This window comes from Neophocaena asiaeorientalis, unplaced genomic scaffold (genome assembly GCF_003031525.2).
Source record: "Neophocaena asiaeorientalis asiaeorientalis breed wild unplaced genomic scaffold, Neophocaena_asiaeorientalis_V1.1 scaffold100, whole genome shotgun sequence".
Taxonomy (NCBI): Eukaryota; Metazoa; Chordata; class Mammalia; order Artiodactyla; family Phocoenidae; genus Neophocaena; species Neophocaena asiaeorientalis.
Genome location: NW_020173955.1, coordinates 1,652,808 through 1,680,611, shown reverse-complemented (window position 1 = coordinate 1,680,611; position 27,804 = coordinate 1,652,808). Strand labels below are relative to the sequence as shown.

Here is a 27,804-nt window from a genome sequence, read left to right as displayed (position 1 = left end):
CCATTTGTATTGGTCTGTTAGGGCTGCCATAAGAAAATACCAAAGGCTGGGCACATTAAACAAGAGAAATACTATTTTCTCACAGTTCAGGAGGCTGGAAGTTCAAGATGAAGCTGCTGACAGGTTTGGTTTCTCCTGAGGCCTCTCTCATTGGCTTGCAGGTGACCACCTTCTTGCTGGATTTGCCTCTGTGCACATGCATCCCTGTTGTCTCTTCCTCTTCTTACAAATACACCAGTCATATTGGATTAGGGCTCCACCTCCACGACCTCACTTAACCTTAACTGTATCTTTAAAGGCCTCACTTCCAAATACAGTCACATTAGGGGTTACAGCTTCAACATATCAATTTGGAAAGACAGGGGGACACAATTCAGTTCATAAAATCCCCCTTCATATTTTTCTGGTGAATATTCTTAAATTCTTAACATACTCACATCACCTTATTTTTCTAACAATACCTGGGGTTTATCAGTATTTACTTACTTTGACTTCTCCACTCACCCACCTTGCTACAACCTGATTATTCACCCTTGCTATCCCAGGAACATTTTTCTGATTCCTAGTATCCCCTTTCCCAGGGCATGGAGAACTTTTGGTGCTTCTTTCAACTTTGGGAGCCATCTTATCTGGACATTTAGGTTTCTGCTTTCTTTTTTCAATCTTATTTTGTGTGTTTTACAATTTTCAGTGGATTCCTCACAGCTTCCGGTCTCTTATGTATTCTTGATTTGAATTCCAGTTATAAATTTTAACCACACACACATATGTTCCATCATTTATAGAGATGTGGCACAGAAGGGAGAAGTTGATGTATACACTCAATCCAGTGTCTTAAAACAGAAGAGGTACATTTCATTTATAGAGTAATTCTTCAGAGTAGAGACTTCTGACTGGGAAAATTTAAACTTGGAAATCCAAGACAGGTTTGAGTCAATAGAGGTCAGAAAATGCTATATTCATAATATTGTATATAATTATAATGTATATAGTAAATGTCAATTCTTGCTTCAGAAGTTTGCAGGTATAAAACTCTTCTAAATAAAAACAGTGCCAAAGAAGCTATTTTATGTCAACTTGATCACTAATTAAGTGCCTAGGAGTGGCAGATGTAAGCTACGCTATAGAAATAATGCCAACGGAAGACAAACTACGCAATAGTATCATGCCAAGGGAAGGCACAGATGGCTGGAGAGCAGCAGCTATAGGTCTTTTTATAGCATTATCAAATAGCACACTTGACATTCCAACTGGTCCTGTGCCAATGGCCAAGGTAATTAGGGATGTCAACATGAGAAAGTTCAGAAGGCACAGTCATCCTCATGCCATCCATATGGGGCCAGAGAAGCAATCTTGGGTAGTAAATGACTGTCTTTTATGCCACAGTAATAATTAAGTTGGAGAGGTCACTTGAATTTTGAAAAGCAGAATAAGGTCCCAAAGACACAGAATTAAAAGTATTTCTGTGACCAACAAAAATAGACTTCAAAACCACACAGCTTCTACTTAGAGAAACAATGTCTAGAGCTGTGACAATAGTGAAAATTTAAAATATTCTCAGTTTAGAAAAGTTTCAAGTACAGTACAAAGATCTTTTTTTTCTGAATTATTGGAGAGTAAGTTGCCAACACACTCTTGAATACATTAGTGTTTAATTTCCTATAAATTTAGATATTCTCCTACATAACCACAATCAAATCATGAAATTAACATAGATAACGTTACTCCCACTTAATCACTGAAATTTCACCAATTGTTCCAGTAACAATTCACAGCACACAGCACACAGATCCGTTTCTTGATAGATTTAGTTGGTATGTATCTTTAGTCTCCTTATTTAGTATAAAATAGTTCTTTAGTCTTTTCACTGATGTGAACTTGGAATTTTTGAAGAGTATAGGCTAGTTATTAGAATGTCCCTTAATTTGGGTTCAATTGGTATTTCCTCATGATTAGATCCAGATTTTGCACTTTTTTTTGCAGGAAAGCCACAGAAGGGCTGTTGTGTTCTTATAACAATATATAAGGTAGCAAATTATTTTTATTTGCTCCATTTTGATCATTTGATTAACATGGTGTCTACCAGCCTTCTCCACTGTAAAGTAACTTTTTCCTTTTGTAAATAATACATATTTTGTGGGGAAATATTTTGAGACTATGTATCTCATGAAACTTTCTCTCACAGTTACAGCATTCATTAATGACTGTTGCCTTATTCAACTATTACTATGATGTTTGCCAAATTGTGATTTTCTTTTCATTTTATCATTCTTTTTATATTTATTAAATGGCTTTCTTTATTTGTGTACTTACTTGTATCAGTATGGAGTCAGGGTGCCTCATTTTATGTAATGGATTACAGGTATACTCTGGAGATATTGTGGGTTCAGCTCCAGACCACTGCAATAAAGTGAATATTACAATAAAGCAAGTCACAAGAATGTTTTGGTTTCCTACTGCATATAAAATTTATGTTTACACCATACTGTAGTCTATTGAGTGTGCAGTAGCATTAGGTCTTAAAAAACATTGTACATACCTTAATTTTAAAATGCCTTACTGCTAAAAAAGAAAATGCTAACCATCATCTGAGTCTTCAGTGAGTTGTGGTAGTAACATCAAAAATTACTGTTCACATATCACCGTAACAAATATAATAATAATGAAAAAGTTTGAAACATTGCAAGAATTACCAAAATGTGACACAAAGCCATGAAATGAGCAAATGCTGTTGGAAAAATGGTGTGTGTGATAGACTTGCCTGAGGTAGGGTTGCAACAAACTTTTAATTTGTAAAAAATGCAGTATCTGTAAAGCACAATAAAGTGGAGGTGCAATATAACGAGGTGCGCCTGTATAATCATCCCATACATTTGGTATGTTCATTAAAATTCAATTAAAAATATTTCCAAGTTTCTCTTGTGATTTCTTTGATCCATGAGACTTTCAGAGAAGCGCTGTTTAATATGCAAATAGTTGGGAACTGTAAATATATGAATGTTATTGACTTGTAATTTAATTCCTTTGGTGTCATATTTCAGTCTACTAAAGTGTATTGTGCCTTATTTTATGGACCAGCAGATAGTCTGTTTAGTGAATATTCCACATACATTTGAAAAGAACGTGCATTCTAAAGTTGTTGGATGTGGATTCAAAAACTGTCAGGTTTAAGTTGGTTAAAAGGTTCACTAATCTTTATGGATTTTTTTTTTTTTTTTTTTACTACTTGTTCTGTGAATTACTGCATTTGTCTATTTCTCTTTTTTGCTGTCAGCTTTTGCTTCACATATTTGAAACTCAGTTATTTTGTACATAAACATTTAGAATTATGTCTTTCTGCTGAACTTTCATTATCACAAGTGTCCTTCTTTGTCTCTAGTAATACTTCCTTTGTCCTGAAGTCTAATTTGTCTGATACCTTACTGTTTGCATGGTACATCTTTTTAATTTCAATTTATTGTGTCATAATAACTGAAGTGTTTCTCTTATACACAGAATATAATTAGGTCTTGCTTTTTATCCAGTTACACAATCTTGGACTAAAAAAAAATTTCAATCTCTGCTTTTTAATTGTAGTGTGCAGTTAATTTGAATTTAATGTAATTATAAATGTTTGGGTTTAAGTATACCATCTTGCTTATTTGTTTTCTGTTTGTTCTCCTGTACTCCCCTCTTTTGGGTTGAGTATTTTTTATGTATTTTTAAATTTCCTCTATTGACTTTTTAAAGTTGCATATCTATTTAAATTTTTAAGAAAATCCTTTCGGCACTACAATATGCAATCTTAATCTATCACAGTCTACTTAGAATTAATATTATACCACTTCAGGTAAAAGGTACGAACGTTACAGCAGTATAATTTCATTTATCCCAAACCCCCGTGATGTTAGTGTCATTCATTTCATATCTACATAGGTTATAAACACCACAATGTATTGTTGGTATTTTCCTCTAAACAGTTATCTTTTAAAGAAATTTTGGCATGAGGAAAAAATACTTTTATTATTAATCCACGTTTACCATTTCCAGAGCTCTTTATTCTTTTATGTATATCCACATTTGGCATCATATTTGTTCTGCCTGAAGAATATCCTTTAATTCTTCTTATGGTGCAGGTCTGTTTGTGCTGAGTTGTCTCAGCTTTCATTTATTCAAAAGTGTCTTTATTTCATTCTCATTTTATGGTAATTTTCACTAGATATAAAATTTTGTGTTGAGAGTTTTGAATTTTTCAGTACATTAAAGATGTTGTTCCATTATCTTTTGGTATCATTGCTTCTGATGAGAAGTCAGCGATAATTCCTATTAGTTGCTCATCATTTTATGTAATTTTTTTTTTCTGGGTATTTTAAAGACTTTTCTCTTCATCATTGGTTTCAATAGTCTGGATATGCTGTGCCAAGATGTTGTGTGCCTGGGTAAAGCTTTCTTCTATCTAGAGTTCACTGAGCTTCTTGGATCTGTAGACTGATGTTTTCCACCAATTACATGTATTTTAGAGCACTTGACTTTGTCTCACATGTTAGTTCTTGTTCATTTTTTGCAATATTTTTCTTTCTTTTATTCAAATTAGATGATCTCTATTGAACTATCCTCAAAGTCACTAATCCTTTATTATACAGTGTCTATTATTTTTCTAAGTAGAATTTTTGATTTCAGATTTCATATTTTTCATCTCTAGAATTCTTCCCCCCATGGTTTTTAATAGTTTCTATGTCTCTGCTAAGAATCCCTATATATTCAGTCATTATGTTCTTCTTTTCTTTTAAAATCCTTGAACATATTTATAATAGCTGCTCCAAAGTGTTTGTCTGCTCATTTCAACATCTGGGTCATCTCAGCGTCTGTTACTATTAGCTTCTCTTTCTCTTCATAATACATCACATTTCCCTGCTTCTTCACACACCTAGTAATGTGCAACATTGTTTATGCTCGACATTGTGGATGTCACATTTCAGGGAGTTTGGATTATATTGTCCTTCTTTAAAGGATACTGAGTTTTGTACTGGCAAGGCACTAAATATGCGGTAGATTCTTTTGATCCTGTCAAATTGGTTTTATGATATTTAAAGGCAGATCTATTTCAGTTTTGTAAATAGTCTTAGTATGTGGTCCTTATTCTTACAGCATGGCATTTCTGAGGTTTCATATAAATGCTCAGTGAGGTTGCTTCACTTTGGCTGAACCAGAATTAAAGCATGTCTCAGCACTCTGCAGCCTCTCCATTCACTCTCATTGTCACAGCAGAGGCTCTTTGATAGGCCTTGTCTACTTGCAGCCTACTCTCCCATCAAGGACCCAAAGGGAACCACCATGAAGACTTCTGGGTCCCCACTCTTCACAGATTCTTCACAGAATCTTCACAGATTCTCCCTTTCTGGTATCTTGCCCCACAAACTTTAGACCCCTCATCATCCCTGAATTCTGAACTCTTATCTCTGGCTCTTCAGCTGAGTGATATCACTGGTCTCTGCTCTGGAAGTTGTATACAGGGCTCATCTGTGTATTCTCCATTTTTTGAGGAATCATGGTCCTGCTGTCCTTATTGTCCACTGCCTAAATACAGTTGTCTCATATATTTTGTCCAGTTTCACAGTAGGAGGGCAAGTCTGAAAACCAATGTCTCCATTGGCTGGAAGTGGAAGATTCCCCCTTCCCTTACCTCACCAGTAATATTTTAAAACAGTTGAGCCAATATTAATTATATCATGATTTCTCTTTGTTTGGGTTTTAGTAAGAAATAGCCTTGAACTATAGGGACCAATGAGAAGCTGATGCTTTTCTAAAGGACAAGAGATTGGGGATGGACACAAAAAGTGTTACACCTGTCCAGTTCACATGACACTCTACGATACAACTCTTCTTTGTGTCTCCCAAGATGCAGATGGGTTCTCAAAGAGTAGATTCATAGTTCTGGAAGATCTATCAATATGATGACTAGCATAAACCACATCTACCTGAAAGAAAATCATGCCTAAACATGTGAAAATGTTCTTACCTGGAGACATGAATGAGAAAATAGGGAAATAGGCAATTGGTGCTACTTTTCTGTGATCCTTTTCATATTCACTGCACACAACAGATGCTTCCCTTTTACTACAGACAAACTTTAAGAGCACTTAATTTGGATGAATCATCTCCCCAATAAGCTGGGGTTCTGTAAATCGTTCAAGCAAGATCAGATTGTCATGTAGATTGTCATTCTACAATAAGCAGTCTTGCTGAAATCTTTGTGCATTTTCATAAAAAATAAAAGGGAAACAATAGCTTTCTTAGACTTAGTTATGGGTAGTTATCAAGTCACAAATTGCTAACTTTTGGAGAACTTCCAAATCTTTTGTTTATATAAGCAGTTTGGTATAATTGGAAATGACATGGAGTTTAGAGTCAAACACATCTGAGTTTGAATCATGATTTTCAGTTTTCCTTATCAGTTTTGTCAACTATAAAATAGGTATAATAATTCTATTAGTTAGGATTATTATGAAAATTAAATAAGATAACATGTAAAGCCTCTGGCATAATGCCTGGCACTTTGCAGATGATTAAGAAAAGTTAACTTCTTTAATTTTTTGAGCTGTAATGATTTTGTTCCTGATAATCATAAAGCACTTGCATGCCCTCAAGCAAGACAGACTATAAATTTAAGCAGGCATAATCACAAATATCTCCTACTGTTATCAAAGGAGAGACTTGCATTATTAATCCTACAAGATTAAAACAATTCTTGAACTTGAAGAGCTGTAAATTTTTTTTTTACTTTCTTGAAAATGAGTTAAAATAGGAAAAAATTAGGTTCTTCTCTTTAGTTCTTTTACTTTAATTGAGTGATAAACCCTAGTATGCAGTATTTTATAAAATTTCATTTGATCCATTTGGGGCATAAAATTGATGACATGTTATGCTTAAAAGTAGAATTTGTCACATTTAAGGCTCTTAGTGATTAATAGTTCAAACATAATAGCACACTGCAGGGAGTTATACAGAATTGGAAAGCAGCTAGTGCCAAGTTTAACACTTCACTCACCTTCCAAAAATATACTGCAGAACTTCTGATTCCAGTTATCCAGATAAGGATATAAAAGAGAATACTCTTACTGAGAATGACTAGAACAGCTGGATAAAATAATTTCTAAAATTCTGTTTGAAGACACTGGAGACCTACCAAGACAGTGAGTATCTGAAAGACCCAAGTTCCTAGACAAAAGCAAAGCCCAGAGAGGTATAAGCCTGATGTTTGGTGCTGCTTTTGCTTTCAAAGCATTTGCCAATTTGTAATTGGTGGCCAAGAGCCTGAGAAACTGCGCAGAAAGTAGTGTTTGAAAAGTTGAGAAACTGCACAGAGCTTTAGGTAGAGTTTCAGGTACTGGGCTAAAAGTACAAAGTTATACTTCAGAGATTGCTGAGGCAGAGCTTTCAGCTGGGACTCCTGAAGGGCTACATTCTTGGTAAGTATAAAGTGGAAATAAACCACCTCTCAGACTGAAATTCAGCTTCAAATAAACTCAACTCCAGAATAGATTAAAATGTTGTTTAACCTTTACCCTAATTATTTGCCAGAAACAAAAATAAATTCTTTCTGGAGGAAAATAACATCATATACAGCCTCAAATTATGACTAAATTTTAAATATCTTATGTCCAAAATGCAATTTAAAAAAGGAAAGAGATAAGACTAAATGACCCCCAAACAACAGGAACAATAAAAAGGCCTACCAAAAAGACATTAGTCAAGAGGAAAAAAATACGCTAATGAAAGAGAAGAATGGAATATAGTTAATACTAAGAAGGCCAAGGATGGTTAAAGGACATAGAATAAGTCAGACATACAGAAAAGAAACAGTTTTACTCTTATTTATATTATACTTCAATTAAATGTTCCAATTAAAAGACAAAGCTTGTGAGAGTTGATTATAAATATCCAACTCTATATTGCTTACAAGAGATACAACTTAAATATAAGGAAACATGGATTATGATATATGAAGGATATAAGCAAACACAAACCAAAATAAAGCTGGTGGAGGTATACTTTGAGATATGAAGTAGGTTTTAAGGCAAACATTTCTAAAAAATAGAAGAATGTTTTATAATGATAAAGGTGCAATATACCAAGAAAATATAACAGTTCTAAACTGGCATGCACCTAACTACACAGCCTTAAAACAAATAAAATAACAAAAAAGGCAAACAGAACCACAATCACAGTGGAAATTTTTAATACATCAGTCTGAGTGAAGATATAGAAGAATTGAACAACATGACTAACAAACTTGATTTTATATAGAATACTGTACCCAACAACTGTAAACTGTAGGGTACATATTCTTCTCAATGAACATGGAAACTTCACTATTGACCATATAATGAGCCATAAAGAAAGTTTCAACCAATTTCAAAGGGTTGACATAATACAGTAGGTTAAGGGGTGTGTGTGTGTTGTTTGAGATTAGTTGAAATTTAAAGAAACCATGGGCAAAGAAGAATTCACAACAGAAATGTTAGAAATATTTTGAGCTGAATGATAATGAAAAATATGACATAAAGTGTCAGAACACAAAGCTATGCTTGAATGGAAATTATCCCCTTGAATGCATACATTGGAAAATAAAGCCTAAAAGAATCCATGATTTAAGCATCTATCACAAGAAGTTAGAATAAGAACAACACATTTAAACAAAGTTGGAAGACTTATGCTACTGGATATAAATACTTAAAAAGGACAATAATTAAGACTGGTCTTGGTACAGGGATACAGACTTAAACGTATATATGGGAACCTGATTTATGACAAAGGTGGCCATGTAAAGCACTAAGCAAAGGACAGTCTTGTTAATAAACAGTCATAGGTCAACTGGATGTGTGTGTGTGTGTGTGTGTGTGTGTGTGTGTGTATGTGACAGAAATTAACTTTGAGCCATACCTAGGTGGATCATAGGTTTGATTGTTAACATTAAAATAATAAAACTTTTAGAAGATTAAAAAAGGAGAATATTTTCAAGACCTTGGGATAATAAAAGATTTTAAAAACAATACAGAAAGAGCACTAACCAGCCTCTAGCAATTACCCTTCTGCTCTTTATTTCTATGAAATCAGCTTTTTTCTTTTTAAGATTCCAGATATAACTGATACCACACAGTATTTGTCTTTCTCTATCTGGCTTATTTCACTTAGCATAATGCCCTCCAGGTTCATCCATGTTATAGAAAATGGCAAGATCTCCTTCATATTTTGGCTGAACAATATTCCATTGTGTGTGTGTGTGTGTGTGTGTGTGTGTGTGTATGTATGTGTATATATATGTATGTATATATATATCTTTCTATGTATTATATTTTCTTCATCCACTCATGTCAGTGGACATATAACTTGCTTCCAGATTTTGGCTCTTGTGAGTAATGCTGCAGTGGACATGGGAGTACATATATCTCTTTAAGATATTGATTTTGTTACCTCTGGATATGTACCCAGAAGTGGGAATACCGGATCATATGGTAGTTCTATTTTTAATTTTTTGAGGAACTTCCATATTGTTTTCCATAATGGCTGTATCAATTTACAGTCCCACCAACAGTACAAGGGTTCCCTTTTCTCCACATCTTTGCCAACATTTTTTAATCTTATGTCTTTTTTGAAAAAAGCCATCCTAACAGGTGTGAGGTGATAGCTCACTGTGGTTTTGATTTGCGTTTCCCTGACGACTGCTGTATCTGTTGGCCATTTGTATGTCTTCTTTGGAAAAATATCTCTTCAGGTCCTTTGCACATTTTTAAATTGCATTATTTGAATTTTGGTATTGAGTTGTATGAGTTCATTACGTATTTTGGATATTTACTCCAGATCAGATATATGATTTGCAAATATTTTCTCCCATTCCATAGACTGCCTTTTCTTTTTCTTGTTTGTTTCCTTTGCTGGGCAGAAGCTTTTTGGTTTGATGTAGTCCTACATATTTATTTTAGCTTTTTTTGCCTTTGCTTTTGGTGTCTTATCCAAGAAATTACTGCCAAGACCAATGTCAAGTGGCTTTTTCTCAATGTTTTCTTCTAGGAGTTTTGTGCTTTCAGGTATTACATGTAAGTCTTTAACCCATTTTGAGTTAATTTTTGTGAGTGGTATAAGGTAATTTTTGTGAGTGGGCCCAGTTCCATTCTTTTGCATGTAGATATCCAGTTTTCCCACCACCATTTACTGAAGAGACTATCCTCTCCCCATTGTGTGTTCTTGGTGCCCCTGTCAAAAAGCAGTTGACAGTATATTCATGGGTTTACTTCTAGGCTCTCTATTCTGTTCCACTGGTCTATATGCCTGCTTTTATGTCAGTACCACCCATAAAATGGAATACAATGTAACCATTAAAGTAGTGATATAGGTCTATATTTATTTTTATGGAAAACTGTCATTATAACATTGATGAATGAAAAAAAACTAGTTATAAGTAAGTTTAGTACGTGTGTACATTTATAGAGGTATTTTAAAGGATGTTCATTTCTGGATAAGAAAATTTCAAGTGATTTTTTTTTACTTTGTTCTTTATATTTTATGGTATTGTTTTTTATTATATTATTAATTACTCATAATCTAAATAGTTCATTTTCATCTAAGGGCTTACTGAATCATATTGATTTTGCTTACAAAATATCTTCTCTTTTATATTCATGTAATTCAGGCCGTTTCAGGTCTTCATTATTTCTTGCAATTGGCATGTAAAAACAATTGTTGCTCTCTCTTAATAGTAATGACACATAATATCTGTTTAGTACTTCCTAGTTTACAAAGTACTTCCAATACAGTATCTCCACTAAGATTCAAAAACAATCTCAAAATGGATTAAAGACATAAATGTGAGACCAGATACTATAAAACTCCTAAACAGGCAGAATACTTAAATCATGGCAATATATTTTTGGATCCATCTCCTAAAAGGAAAGGAAACAAAAGCAAAAATAAACAAGTGAGACCTAATTAAACTTAAAAGCTTTTGCACAGCAAACAAAACCATACACAAAAGTGAAAACACAACCTACTAAATGGGAGAAAATATTTGCAAATGATGTGACCAATAAGGGGTTAATATTCATAATATATAAAAAGCTCATACAACTCAACATCAAAAAAACCAAACAACCTAATTACAAAATGGGCAGAACTGAATAGCCAGTTTTTTCAAAGAGGACATGCAGTTGGCCAACAGGCACATGAAAAGATGCTCAACATCACTAATAATCAGGGAAATGCAAATCAAAACCACAATGAGATACCACCTCACACCCGTCAGAATGGCTATCACCAAAAAGACCACAACATATGTTGGTGAGGATGTGGAGAAAAAGGAACCATCATACACTGTTGTTGAGAACATAAATTGGTACAGCCACTGTGAAAAACAGTATGGGATTTCCTCAAAAAACTTAAAATAGAACTACCAGCAATTCCACTCCTGGATATATATCCGAAAAAAACCCCAAAACCACTAAGTCAAAGAAGATACATGCACCTTAATGTTCATAGCAGCATTATTTATAATTGCCAAGGTATGGAAGCAACCTAAGTTTCCATCAACAGTTGAATGGATAAAGACGGTGTCTTATATATATACCTTGGAATACTACTCAGCCATAAATAAGAATGAAACTTTGCCATCTGCAGCAATATGGATGGACTTGGAGGACATTATGCTAAGTGAAGTAAGTCAGAGAAAGACAAATACTGTATGAAATCATTTATATGTGGAATCTAAAAAATACAACTAGTGAATATAATAAAAAAGAAGCGGACTTACAGAGAACAAACTAGTGGTTACCAGTGGGGAGAGGGAAATAGGGAGGGGCGATATAGGAGTGAAGGGAAACAAAGGGTTATTATAGGATTACATGAAATCATCTGTGTGAAACTTAAAAATTATAAAGCACCACAGAATTCAAAGATGCTTTTATTCAATTAAAAAACCCAACCTATGGGTAGGTACTATATTATTATCGTCATTTATATACATTTTAAAAAATTCAAAAGTTACTGATCTTGAAGACAACTTATGACCCAAATTCCATGTATCTACCATTACACCTTCCCATTACACCTTGCTGATTTGGGGTAAGGATAAACCCAAACTCCTTAACATGGTCTGGATATAATAAAGAGTACAGTACATTTCCCAGAACTGAAAGAAAGCTGATGTAGCTGGAAAGCAGAGAGGTGAGAGCGGAGGGACCTTAGATGCCATATTAAGGAGTCAGAATTTATCCCAAAGGTGACGAGAAGCTGCTAAAGGGTTTTAAATAGAGGAGTGAAATTATAAATTATGATTTTTTTGACAAGGGGTCTGCAAACTTTTTTTGTAAAACACCAGATAGAAATATTTTAGGCTTTACAAGCTACATAGTCTCTTGCAACCACTCAACTCTGCCATCATAGAGTAAAGCAGTCATACACATTACATAAATCAGTTTGGCTGTGTTCCAGTAACATTTCACTTATGGACACTGACATTTGAATTTCACTATCATGTATTTTTAATATATATTTTAAAGTGTTTTGATACTATTTTTCTTTTGATTTTTTTCAGTGATTTAAAACTGTAAAAAGCCATTTTGGGGCTAGATTTGGCTGGCAGGCCATAGGTTGCTGACCCTAATTTTAGAAGATGTTCACTTAGGCTACAGTGTAAAGCAGACAAAGAGGTCCTTTCTGGCCCATTTCCTCAGGTCCAGTACCCACATCCTGACTTTTTAATATTCAAGGCCTATTGATATCATGCTATATGTCTTTTATCCTTCTATCTCTGATAGATGCTAATGCAAAAAGAATATTCTCAGGTTAACCATTATGCTTTTTTGGTGACCCCTTTGCATTCAATGTGGTCATATTTTTATTCTTTAAGGAAGAGATATCTTGGTGGGAGAAGATAATTTACATGTAGGAATAATCCTGTTTATTTAAAAAAATTTTAAATTCAAAGAGGTAATATTTCTCAGTATATAGGCTAGATGATAATTTAAATACTAATATGTGACCTATTAGAAAATATGATAAATTCTTTAGACAATTTCAATATGGAGCTTCAAATGTATACAGTAGAATCATGACCTTAAATGGAGCTTTAAGGCCTTAATGCTCTCTTAAGGCTCTTAATGCTTCCTGAAGGCAAATCTTGGGCTATAAATAAAGTTACATAGGAAGAATAAGGATGTAGCATTTTGATCACTTTTACAAATAAAAAGGAAAGTAAAACTATTTCTCTCATTCCCTTATTTTAGGTTTTTACCTTTTACTAGTAAATATCCTTATGGGTTAGGGTTAGGGTTAGCCTATCAGCAGAAAGCCTATTTGGCTTTAAACTAACATGGAGACTTTCTTTATATTGTTACTGCCTAACAGACTAAATGCTGAAACAGATATGATTTGAAAAAAAATTATAAGATGGCTTTGATGATTATTTATTAATTAATAGCCAAAGAAGCAAAAATTACAGAGCAATATAATAATACATTGAGAAAGAAAGTTTACCAGACACTAAATATTTAAATACTCATCTCTTCAGTTCTTTTCTTTGCTAGAAAAAAGACTGGGACTATAGACATAAAAAAAATAAAGAAATATGAAGAAAATCTACCTTTACTTGTGAGTAGTGTCAGAGGTGAGAAGGTGGAGATAAAGAGTGAAAGTCACTGGGGTCAGAAAATCTAAAAGGTGTTGTAATTAAATTTCTGACACTGTGATGTCTGCATGCATAGACTTTGGTGAAAATAATAAAATGTTCCCTTCATATACTAATATGCCTGATCAGTTTGACCTAATAAAATACAGATGACCAACAAAAGGCTCACACATGTGAAGTATGACCAATGAAAGCACAATTTAACTGAATGATGCAAAATTAGAATTTAAATAACAAATTCATTACAAAGTCATGAACCCATATTAACATCTAAAGCATCAAAGCTTAATTTAAACTACAAAATGTCTTCATTTGTGCAGAAGATTCAGGTAAAAGAGCCTTCCAGAAGTTTTTGTTGTTTTCAAGAAGCTTTTGCTTCATTGTTTCATTGACAACAGTGAAATCTCTGTGGAGCACACCACAATATGCTGGAAAACCAGGAACCCCACCTTTGTTTATCTGATCCCACTGGACGCTGTGGTGAAAGATCTTATAAAATAAGAACCTGATACAGAGCACAAAGATCTGTAAGAAACTGGTTGATTTTACTGTTCTGTAGCTAATAAATGGAGGACTAAAGCATATTTGAATTTATATCCTCTTGGATCCACTTTGCACTGTGGATACTTTAAAAATACAAGTGAGAACATTCATAATATGTTACTTCTCACTAAAATTGAAGGGACAAACTGAGCACATTCACGATCTAGGAGACATGTTTTGCCCTATGTCCTGGTTTCTGAAGCTGTACTTCTTTAGAGAATGGATTAGAAAGACATTTAAGCTTGTTAGATACAAAGGTGTCATCCCCTCACATCAACGTACATGAGGAGAAACGTTCAAGAATTATAAATTCTTAGAAAACTTAAAAAACCCTTTGGGTCTGGCAAGGAAAATGTCAAAAGAGACTAGATGGCTACTGACCAGTTTCATGAAGGCAGAGCTGCAAGCCAGGATGGAATAATACTTTCCCACCATGTGTCGAAGGCACAAATGACACTAATCCTTTTTAATGGTCACAAAAGCTGACAACTTACTCAGCCTTAGAACTGAAGGCACAAAATCATCTCTGGGAATGACTCACCATAAACAGGTCACGAGCACCAATGTCAACAGCTAACAGAAATGCCTTTTCAAATCTCTGGTACCTATAAGGTAGAAAAGAAATGTTATATGCTGTGAACAAAACTACAGAAGAGGAGAGATCAGTTTGTTTAATTTACTTATGTGTTACTGTTTTTATTCTGATACGAAAAATATTCTCAAAGAGGAGGGACTTTGCCTGCTGGGATCTTCCCTATGTGAACTCTTATTGTACTTAGGAGGAGCTGAGGCACACAGCCCTGTGGAGGTGTTCAGTGCAACTTTCAAAGATAAACATAACCAGATTAGGTGCTGCTGAATGTAGAGAAATGATAGCTTAGGAAATAATGTTTCTCATTATATTTTACTTTGTTGTGTTTTGTTATGTAAGAGAAAAGTATGGGGATATGGAGAATATAGCAGGATAAGAGCAATTAATAAATCATATAATTATACTTTCATGTTTCTTAGGTAAAAGTTAAGAAGTCAAATGTTGCATTATTACAAAACTTTCATATTTGTGAGTTTGGAAAAAATACGTTCTCCTCTGTTGTAAATGAAAATAATAAATAGTTTCTAAGATTTTTTTTCTTGTTTTTTTTTTCAGTTTCTTTCAGAAACTGAAACTGCCGTGTCAGTTTCTGCTGTATGTACAGCAAAGTGAATCAGCCATATGTATACAAATATCCCCTTTTTTTCGGATAAGTATTTTTTTAAGATACTACTTTTCTATTCTTTTATCCTATCTTTCCTTGAGGTAAAACTGAGAATTATCTTTGTGAAAGTTTAATTTTAGGCTAAAATACATGAGAACTTCAGTTTAAATTAATTACCTCTGTAGACATTTTTAAATCCTGAGAGAAAAGCAAGTCATGAACATACAATTTGCACAGGATTTTGGAATGAAAGTTCATCTTTATTTTGTCTAAATGTTGAGACTTACATATAACTGTCAGTCTTTCTGACTCAAGAAACAAGAACATAAATAACCAAGTTGTTCTCTGTTCTGTTTTATGTTGTGAAATAAAATGGTATAAAATATAATGATGCGCCACAACAAGAGAAGCCACCACAATGAGAAGCCTGCGCACTACAACGAAGAGTAGCCCCTGCATGCCACTAGAGAAAAGCCTTCATGCAACAACGAAGACCCAACGCAGCCAAAAATAAACTAATAATCAATTTATTTTTAAAAAATATAGATTTCAAATAAAACGTGTCAGAAATGTAGAATATAAATTATTATGGACAGAGTACATACATTTATTAGTGAAATAGCTAATATAATTAAAATTCAAACACACAAGGCTTATTATTATTCCATATGAGCTGGTAGGTCCAGAACCTGAAACACTTCACAATTTCCATGCTGTGTTTGATTACTGTTATCCCATCTCCTCCCTGGCTCTACTTACTAGTATCTCCAGTATTTGCTTGAATCCCTTTCAACTATGGAAGATCAGAAGAAAATTGTGTTTATTTTTGTTCCAGGAAGCTGAATGATTCATTATATATACAGTGGAAATGGGATGTAATGAGGAAGAAGACAGAGGATCAGCAAGTTGTACTACTCTTCCATACATTCACTGCCATCTTGCATTTGTTGCCACTCCAATGAAACTTTTCTAGCAGTAATAAATTATCCAGACTTAAAGATAAGTTCTTATCTTGTGTGCCCTTTTGGCCATATCTGACCCTACTAACTTCCCCTCCTTGAAACCCTCTCTTTCCTTGCATTTGGAGATTCATTCTTTGTTTTCTCAATTCTTAGAATTCATCTTCTTATTCTCCTTTTTAAGTTAATTTTTCTTTGCCTACTCCATGAAGTTTTCCCCAGTAACCTTACCCACTCCTATGGCATTGATAATTATATCAATGACCCATAAATCTCTAGAATCCATTTATTTCCTGAGCTCCAAACTCTTTATTTCCAGGAAACTCAAATTTAACATGTCTAATATATCCACTGATACATAAATCTGGCAACCATATATATGATTAATTGAAATTGGGAAATATGAAATTAAGGTGGACAGATCAGAAGGTACTCTTCATTCTAGGTGAGAAGTAATGATTAACATTATGATAAAATGAAAGAGTTGGCATTGGTGTCTGGCAGTATGTTCAACCAAAAATATCAAAGAGCACTCCCCAACTAGATTGCTTAAAAAATATATGTTAAAGTACAACACAGGACTCTAAAAAAAGGGAAACTTCCAAGGGTACCACACTCTCAGTAAAAAAAATAACCAACTAACCAAAGTCCCTTGATTGAAACTACAGTAAGGATCCCTGAGCAGAGAGCAAAAATGGGGGGAAAAAAGGCAGAACTACTCTGGGTCATCACCCTCAGTAGACTGAGCCCTGAACAAGTCTCAAGGTAAAGGGGCTAAGCCTGAGACTTTTGATTAAGACATGGGCTAAAATGACCCCAGGTTATTAGTGCCCCTAACTTTGGTAGAAAAAATAAAAAGAAAATTCATGTCTGGATTAAAGCACTTTTGATAGAAGCCATCAGGACTGCCATAAATTAAAATAAAACAAGTATGAGTTCACAATGAAAGATCACTGAATACAAAAGAAAACAAGCTACTGTGATGGAAAATTAGAAAATAAACAACAGATATACTTCTCCAGGGATTTCAGATCACTGAATTATTAAAGTTAGAATATAAAATAATTCAGCATAAGATTTAAAAATAATTATGGAACCATGAAAATAAGCATACAACAGGACATAATAAAAAAATTACCAGGTAGATCTTTTAAGAAATAAAATAGAACTTTTGGAAATGAAAACCTGAACTGGAGTTAAATAATTTGTCACAAAGAGAGAATTAGTGAAGTAAAAGAGGCGTAAGTAAGGAATTATAGAAAATGTACAGAGAAATAAATATAAAGAGAGATTATCAATACAGAGAACATGGAAAAGTCTAACATGTCTAATCAGGTAATTAAGTTAAAGGCTGAGAATTTTCCAAAGCTGATAAATGATATGAATCAATAAACACAAGAGGGACAATATATATCAAGCAGGATAAATTGAAAAGAATCTATAATTATAGACATCTGTAATGGAATTGCAGAACTCCAAAAATAAAAAGATATTAACTGCCAGAGAGAAGACAGATCACCTACAAAGGAACTACTGATACAGACTGACACCAGACTTCTCAATGGCAACAATGGGATGTAGAGGACATTAGGGATATACTTTCAAATTATAGAGAGAAAATAAGCATTACTCTTGTATAATATGACAGTGGAACTTTCTTTCAACAATTAGAGAAAAATAAAGACACTTGCAGATGTACAAAAACTGAAAGCATTCAACAGATCTTCAGTAAAGGGACTTCTAGGAAACATAACTCAGGAAAAAGGAAAACGATCCCATAAGGAAGGTTTGAGAAGCAAGAAAGAATGGCTTCAAAAAAAAAGATTTGGTTAATATACAGTTAAATACACACAGACATACAGTCACACACACAAATGGTCTGATATTTTTAAGATCAGAAAATACTAATTACATATATCATGTAAATCAAGTGCTAAGGTCTTTGCTTTTTGTACTGTTGAAGATAATAATTGTTTGATTTTGGTAACTATGCATAGTCAGATTTCAAATAATAACCACTAAAAGATTGTATAAATTACTCAAATAGCAGTATAGGTAGAGTGGGGTTGAGGCTGAGTGAACTGAAAAAGAAAAAAATTCAAGAAGTATTAAAAAAAAAACAAGAACAGTGGATCTATGCTGGTGCCCTGGTGAAAACAACAACTGAGAGACAACAGGGCCAATTGCCTGCATACCCACAGTTAAGGTGCGACCAACAGCAGTGCCAAAAACCGTGTAATCTGAGAGCTCGCACAACGGGTGAAAGGTGACACAACAGAGCACACCCAGGTGAGCAGCTCCAGAGGAGGAATACTCAGTGGCTTCTCTCCCAGTGGGAGTGCTCCAATCCCACCTACCTCACATCACAGATCAGAACACAGGTAAGAAACAGCTCTGGGGGCCTCTACTCCAGCAACTAGGGAGCAGACCATGTCCCTGTCAAGGCAGTGACAACCACAGAGCATGTCTAATATGTCCACTGTCAATTTGGCAACCATATATATGATTAATTGAAATTGGAAAAAATGAAATTAAGGTGGACAGGTTAGGAGGTACTCTTCTTTCTAGGTGAGTAATGATTAACATTATGATAAAATGAAAGAATTGGCATTGGCATCTGGCAGTATGGAAACCAAAAATATCAAAGGGCGCTCCCAACTAGATTGCTTAGAAAATATATGTTAAAGGACAACACAGGACTCTAAAGAAAGGAAATTTCCAAGGGTACCACACTCTCAACCAAAAAATAACCAACTGACCAAAGTCCCTTGATTGAAACTAGAGTAAGAATCCCTGAGCAAAGAGCAAAAATGGGGGTGGGGGAGGCAGAACTACTCTGGACAGGAGTCAAAGAATGGGATGTAGAAGATAGTAGGGACATATCTTCAAATTATAAAGAGAGGATAAGCATTACTCTTGTATAGAATTTGAAAATGAAAAGATACATGTATATGTATAACTGAATCACTTTGCTGTACACCTGATCATAATATTGTTAGTCAGCGATACTCCAATATAAAATACAAAGTTAAAACAAAAAGGAAAATCCTAAAGATGCTACCAGAAAACTACTAGAGCTCATCAATGAATTTAGTACAGTCGCAGGATACAAGATTAATACACAGAAATCTCTTGCATTCCTATATGCTAACAACGAAAGATCAGAAAGATAAATTAAGGAGACAATCCCATTTACCATCACATCAAAAAGAATAAAATACTTAGTAATAAACCTACCTATGGAGGCAAAAGACCTGTATTCAGAAAACTACAAGGTGCTGATGAAAGAAATGAAAGATGACACAAACAGATGGAGAGATATACCATGTTCTTGGACTAGAAGAATCAATATTGTCAAAGTGACAATACTACCCAAGGCAATCTACAGATTCAATGCAATCCCTATCAAATTACCAATGGCATTTTTCACAGAACTAGAACAAAAACTCTTAAAATTTGTATGGCTACACAAAAGACCTGAATAGCCAAAGTAATCTTGGCTGCTTGACATCAGGATATCCTACAAAGCTACAGTCATCAGAACAGTATGATACTGGCACAAAAACAGAAATATAGATAAATGGAACAGGATAGAAAGCCCAGAGATAAACCCACAAACCGACAGTCAATTAACCTATGACAAAGGAGGCAAGACTACACAAGTGAAGAAAGACAGTCTTTTCAATAAATGGTGCTGGGAAAACTGGACAGCTACATGCAAAAGAATGAAATTAAAACATTCTCTATCACCATACACAAAAATAAACTCGAAATGGATCAAAGACCTAAATGTAAGGCCGGTCACTCTAACACTCTTAGAGGAAAACGTAGACAGAACATGCTTTGACATAAATCGCAGCAACATTCAATGTTTTTGAATCCACCTCCTAGAGCAACGAAAATAAAAACAAAACTGAACAAATGGGACCTAACTAAACTTAAAAGCTTTTGCACAGTGAAGGAAACCATCAACAAAACAAAAAGACAACCCAGAGAATGAGAGAAAATATTTGCAAACAAAGCGACCAACAAGGGATTAATCTACAAAATATACAAATAGCTCATGCAGCTCAATATAAAAAAAACAACCCAATCAAAAACTGGGCAGAAGATCTAAACAAACATTTCTCCAAAGAAGACATACAGATGGCAAAATGTGGATGAAAAGATGCTCAATGTCACAAATTATTAGAAAATTGTAAATCAAAACTATAATGAGGTATCACCTCATACTAGTCAGAATGGCCATCATCAAAAAATCTAAAAACAGTAAATGCAGCAGAAGGTGTGGAGAAAAGGGAACCTTCCTACCCTGCTGGTGGGAATGTAAATTGGTACAACCATTATGGAGAAAAGTATGGAAGTTCCTTAAAAAACTAAAAATGGAACTACCATATGACCCAGCAATCCCACTTCTGGGCATATATCCAGAGAAAACCATAATTTGAAAAGATACATGCACCCCAATGTTCACTGCAGCACTGTTTACAATAACTAAGACATGGAAGCAACTTTTAAGGCTATTGGCAGAGGAATGGATAAAGAAGGTGTGGTACATATATACAATAGAATATTACTCAACCATAAAAAGGAACAAAATAGGACTTCCCTGGTGGTGCAGTGGTTGAGAATCTGCCTGCCAATGCAGGGGACCTGGGTTCAATCCCTGGTCTGGAAAGATCCCACATGCCGCGGGGCAGCTAAGCCTGTGCGCCACAACTACTGAGCCTGCACTCTAGAGCCCATGAGCCACAACTACTGAGCCCACATGCTGCAACTACTGAAGCCCGTGTGCCTAGAGCCCGTGCTCTGCAACAAGAGAAGCCACCGTAATGATAAGCCTGTGCACCGCAACGAAGAGTAGCCCCCCACTCGCTGCAACTAGAGAAAGCCTGCGCGCAGCAACGAAGACCCAATGCAGCCAAATAAATAAATAGAACAAAATAATGCAGTTTGCAGCAACATGGATGGACCTACAGATTATCATACTGAGTGAAGTAAGTCAGACAAAGACAAATATCATACAATATGACTTATATGTGGAATCTAAAAGAAAATTGTACAAATGAACTTATTTAGAAAACAGAAATAGATTCACAGATATAGAAAACAAACTTATGATTACCAGGGGTGAAAGGGGGGCAGGGATAAATTGGGAGATTGAGAATGACATATACATAATACTATATATAAAATAGATTACCAATAAGGACCCTACTATAGAGCACAGGGAACCCTACTCAATACTCTCTAGTGTCCTATATGGGAAAAGAATATAAAAAAGAGTGGAAATATTTATAACTGATTCACTTTAGTGTACACCTGAAACTAACACAACATTGTAAATCAACTATACCCCAATAAAATTTTTTTTCCAATAAAAATTTAAACAAATAAAAATAAAAAACAGGAAAGGAATAAAAGGAAGCACAGGAAAATAGCACAAAGGAAGACAGAAACAGTTCAATATAAAAATAATCATATACATGGACTTAAACTCACCAGTTTAAAGACAGAGTGTCAAACTGGAAAAGTAAAATCTGGTTTTATATTATTTATAAAAGCCACATCTAAATCATACAGACAAACAAGGTTAAAAGTAAAAGGATAGAAGAAAATAGAAGACAATTATTGATAAGAATGTAAAGTAATGCAGCCACTTTGGGAAAAAGTTTGGCAGTTTCTGAAAATATTACACATAAATTTGACATACAATTACACTCAATTTCATGGCAATTCCTAGGTATCTACCCAAGAGAAATGAAACATACCCCAGAGAGACTTACACTCATGTATACATAGTGATATTATTCATAATGGCTTAAAAGTAGAAACAATCCTAAATGTCAATCAACTGATGAATGAACGAATTAAAATACGGTATATCCAAACAATGAAGCAGGTTTCAGCAGTAAAAAGGAATGAAGCACTGATACATACTACAAAATAGATGAACTAAAAAATATTACGTTAACAGTTAAAGAAGCAATATTGTATGAGTCTATCTATGTGAAATGTCCAAAAAGGATAAATCTATAGAGACAGAAAGTAGATTTGTGGTTGGCTAGGGTTGGGAAAAGGGAGTGACTACAAATGGGCATGAGGGATCTTCTTGGGATAAAGGAAATGTTTAAAATTAGATCAAGATAATGGTTTACAAATCTGAAAATTTACTAAAAATCATTGAATTGTAGAATTAAGTGAATAAATTCTATGGCAGTTAAATTAAACCTCAATAAAATTTTCTTGTTAAATTGCTAAGGTAGCTATATAATCAGATAAATGGTTTTTAGAAAAAAATTATTAGAGATAGAAAGAGTTAAGAACAAAATAATAAAGGTTTCATGTCTCCAGGAAGATACAAAAATTCTAGACTGGATGCATTTAATAAAATAGGCTAAAACTATATAGATCAAATCTCTGATAGAATTAAAATAAATAATGAGCCCACCAATAAAGGGGAAAGTTCAAAGTTATATCTGAATTTTTGCTAGGCCAAGCAGTAAAAAAATTCGTAAAGAAATAGAAGTCTTAAACAACATAATTACACAGCTGGATTTACTGGATACATAGAACTTGTCACTCATAAATTAGTGGATACACATCCTCCTCAAACACACATGGAATCCTTACAAAATTATGTTAGTAAATAAAAAAGCATGTCTCAATAAATTTTAAGGAATAATATATATAATGAATCTGTCAACAACGCAGTTTTTGATAGAAAGATAAGCAATAAATCCATATGCATTTAGAAACTAAAATGTCATTAGTCAAAGAAAAATTATAATAGAAATTTAAAAATACTTAGAAGTAATTGAAAAACTTGAGCAAATGAGACACTTGAAGGGAAATTCGTAGCCTTAAGTGTTTGTATTAAGAAAAGAAGAAAGGTTAAAAATTGATGAGCTAAATATCCCATTTAATAATTTAGACAAAAATAGAATAATCTCAAAAAGACAGTGGAATAAATGTCTGAGGTATGCAAAGGAAATAAGACTGTCACCCAGATTCTATATTCAGCAAAAAAGTATCTTTCAAGAATGAAGGTGACATAAAGACATTTTCAAGGAAAAAACACCTCTAAGATATGTATCTCCAGTAGAACTGCAGTATAAGAACGGCGAAAGGAAGTTCTTTAGGCTAAAATAAATGATATCAGATGGAAACTTCAGTTCTTCAATAAATAATGCAAAGTACTACAAGTGATCAATGTAAAGAAGATCATTTCCTTTATTTAACATACATATGTCTGTTTTAAGCAAAAATTATAAAATTGTTTTGTGGGGGTTATAACATATGTAGGTAATATATGTGGCAACTATAGCATAAAGCAGGAGTTCCCAACCTTTCTGTCACCAGGGACCAGTTTCATGGAAGACAATTTTTTCCATGGACCGGGTTGCTGGGGGGATGGTTTTGGGAGGATGCAAGCACATTACATTTATTGTGCATTTTATTTCTATTATTATTACATTGTAATATATAATGAAATAATTATATAACTTACCATAATGCAGAATCAGTGGGAGCCCTGAGCTTATTTTCCTGCAACTTGATGGTCCCATCTAGGGGTGATGGGAGACAGTGACACCTGAAGTGTATTGCTTATGTCCAGTCTACTCCGTAAGATGCAGCTTAATTGTCACTTGCCACTCACTGATAGGGTTTTGACATGAGTGTGCAAGCAGCTGATTTATTATGGTCTCTGTGCAGTCAAACCTCTCTGCTAATGATAATCTATATTTGCAGCCACTCCCCAGCACTAGCATCACGGCCTCAGCTCTACCTCAGATCATCAGGCATTAGATTCTCATAAGGAGCGTACAACATAGATCCCTCACATGTGCAGTTCACAGTAGGGTTCGCACTCCTATGATAATCTAATGCCACCACTGATCTGCGGAGCTCAGGTGGTAATGCGAGTGATGGGGAGCGGCTGTAAATACAAATGAAGCTTCGCTCGCTCACCCGCTGTTCACTTCCTGCTGTGTGGCCTGGTTCCTAACAGGCCACAGACTGGTAGTGGTCCATGGTCCAGGGACTGGGGACCCCTGGCATAAAGGATGAAGTGAGGTGGGTAAATGAACCAATTGACATGTAAGATTTCTACATTTTACATGAAATAGTACTATATTAACTCTAAGTAGACTGTGGAACATTATGGATATTTAATGTAACCCTTAGAGCAGCTAAAAAGTATAATGTAAAGAGCTATAGCTAAAAAAGCAAACAGATAAAACAAAATTCTGAAAAATATTCAAATAATCAAAAAGAAGAAAAGAAGGAACAGAGGAACAAATGTTAGAAGAGATAAACAGAAAACAAAAAAAATGGTAGATTGACTTTCAACCATATCAATAATTACATAAATATTAACGGGCTGAACACGCCAATAAAAAGACAAAGATTGTTAGAACGGATTAAAAAAAGCAAAACTCAACTATATGCGGTTTATAAGAAATACACTGTAAATATACAGACACAGTGTGAAAGTAAATGGATGGAAAACAGTATAAGAATGCTAGAATGGCTAAAATTATCAGATAAAATAGACTTCAAAACAAACAGTACTGTCAAAGACAAGGAGGCATAACGGGAACACACAACAATCACAGTGTCTCCAGGGTGAGCTGCAGTTGCCTCCCGCCTCTCCAGGATAATCTCCAAGATCAGCAGGTAGGTCTGACCCAGGCTCCTAGCAGATTACTGCTTCTGTCTTGGGTCCTGGAGCATGTGAGATTTTGTGTGTGCCCTTTAAGAGTGAAGTCTCTACTTCCCCCAGCCCTCTAGGACACCCAAAAGTAAGCCCTTCTCGCCTTCAAAGCCAAATGCTCTGGGGTCTCATCTTCCCAGTACAGGACCCTTGGGCTGGGAAGCCTGATACAGGGCTTGGACTTCTCACTCCTTTGGAGAACCTCTGCAGTTGTAATTATTCTCCTTTTTGTGGGTTATCCACCCACGGGTGTGGGACTTGACTATAGCATGACTCCACCCCTACTACCTTTCTTATTGTGGCTCCTTTATATCTTTAGTCGTATTAGATCTTTTCTGATAGGTTCTGGTCTTTTTCATCAATGGTTGTTCTGCAAACAGGTGTGACTTGGTTTGCTTGTAAGAGGAGATGAGCCCAGGTTTTTGGTTTTTTTTAAAGGAACATTCATCTATCTATTTATCTATCTATCTGTCTATCTATTTATGGGTGTTGGGTCTTTGTTGCTGCCCACAGGCTTTCTCTAGTTGCGGCAAGTGGGGGCTACTCTGCGGTGCTCGGGCTTCTCATTGCGGTGGCTTCTCACTGTGGAGCATGGGCTCAATAGTTGTGGCATGTGGGCTCAGTAATTGTGGCTTGTGGGCTCTAGAGCATAGGCTCAGTAGTTGTGGCGCATGGGCTTAGTTGCTCCGTGGCATCTTCCTGGACCAGGGCTCCGAACCTGTGTCCCCTGCATTGGCAGGCAGATTCTTAACCACTGCACCACCAGGGAAGTCCCAAGCCCAGGGTTTTTCTACTCTGCCATCTTAGCTGATCTCCCATGGACCGTACTGTTTAATTTCCATATGTTTGAGAATTTTCAGTTTTCCTTCCATTACTGATTTCTAGCATAATTTTACTATGGTAAAAAAAAAGTGTGCTTTGTGTGATTTCTATCTTTTTAAATTCATTAAGACTTGTTTTATGTTCTAATAGTGGTCTATGCTGGTGAATCTTCCATGCTCACTTTAGAAGAATGTTATTCTGCTGCTGCGTGTAGAGTCCTCTATATGTGTCTGTTAGATCTAGTCAGTGTATACTGTTGTTCAAGCCCTGTATTTCCCTATTGATCTTCTATGTAGATGTGCTATCCACTATTGAAACGGGTGATGAAGTTTCCAACTATCATTGTACAGCTTTCTACTCCCTTCCATTCCATCACTGTTTGCTTCATATGTTTCGGATCTCTGTTATTTTGGGGCACAGATGTTTTAATTTATTATATCTTCTTGATGCATTGTCCCTTTAAGGATAATGTTGTTCTTTACCTCTTCTAAAACTTTTTTACTGATGTCTATTTTGTCTGATGTTAGTAAAGCCACCCTATCTTGCTTTTGCTTGGAGTATACCTTTCATTTTCAACCTATTTGTGTCTTTGAGTCTACAGTGAGCCCCTTCTAGACAACATACAGTTGGATCACATTTTTTTCCACTCTTTCAATCTCTGTACTTTAATTGATGGTATTAATCCATTTTCATTTAGTGTGATTACTGATAAAGAAGCTCTCAGTTCTGCCATTTTACTATTTATTTTCTACATCTATCATTTTGTCCTGTAATTCTTGCAATACTGCCTTCTTTTCCATACGATTTATTTTTTTCTAATGTACCATTTTGATCCTTCTCTCTTCCTCTTTTACTTTAGTTATTTCATTAGTGATTACCCTAAGGATTACAATATCTTAAATTTATAACAATCTAGGTTTAAATTATACCAGCTTAACTTTAATAGCATACAAAACTTTACTTCTATATAGCTCTATCCTCTCCTTTATGTTATTATTGTCACAAAGTTATCTGTTTAAATACCGTGTGCCCATTAACAGAATTACAATTTTTGTTGCACTCACTGTTTTTAAAATCAGATGGGGAAAAAAGAAGAGTTACAAACCAAAAATATAATAATACTGGCTGTTATATTTACTTACATAGTTTTCTTTCCTTGTATTGTTTACTTCTTTGTACTGCTTTGAAATACAGTCCTTTCATTTCAGACTGAAGGACCCTTTTTAGTATTTCTTATAAGGCAGATCAACTAGCAGTAAACTTCCTCAGCTTTTATCTGGGAATATCTTAATTTTTCCTTCATTTTTAAAGGATAGTTTCGACAGGTGTGTAGAATTCTTGATTGATTTTTTTTTCTTTATATACTTCAAATGTGATCCTGCTACCTTCTGCCTTCCATGGTTTCTAATGAAAAAATTAGCTGTTAATCTTATTGAGGATCTCTTCTACAAAACCAGTTGCTTTTTGCTTGCTGCTTTCAAGATTCTGTCTTTGGTTTTTGACATTTTGAATGATGTGGATTTCTTTGGGTTGATTCTACTTGAATTTCATCGTGTTTCTTGGATATGTAGATTCCTGCAGTTAGTCTAAATTTTCTTCTCCTTCTAAGACTCCCATAATGCATACGCTTGATGGCATCCCACATGTCCCTCAGGTTCTGTTCATTTTTTTTTCTTCTTTTTCCTCTCATGTGATAATTTTTTTTGTGTGTGTGGTACACGGGCCTCTCACTGTTGTGGTCTCTCCTGTTGTGGAGCACAGGCTCCAGACGTGCAGGCTCCAGACGCCCAGGCTCAGTAGCTGTGGCTCACGGGCCCAGCTGCTCCACAGCATGTGGGATCCTCCCAGACCAGGGCTCGAACCCGTGTCCCCTGCATCAGCAGGCAGACTCTCAACCACTGTGCCACCAGG

At 34.9% G+C, this 27,804-nt stretch overlaps 1 protein-coding gene across 3 annotated transcripts in view; it reads right to left on the bottom strand.

The window, feature by feature from the left end:
• WDPCP (WD repeat containing planar cell polarity effector) overlaps positions 1–27,804 on the bottom strand; it is a 350,773-nt gene that overhangs the window by 20,356 nt on the left and 302,613 nt on the right. For all 3 annotated transcript variants that reach the window (XM_024752967.1, XM_024752968.1, XM_024752966.1), the window contains 2 exons: positions 14,742–14,805; positions 2,314–2,400 (listed from right to left, as the gene is read on the bottom strand). In XM_024752967.1, the coding sequence (XP_024608735.1) occupies positions 2,314–2,400; positions 14,742–14,805 (151 nt within the window). The remainder of the gene's footprint in view (positions 1–2,313; positions 2,401–14,741; positions 14,806–27,804) is intronic.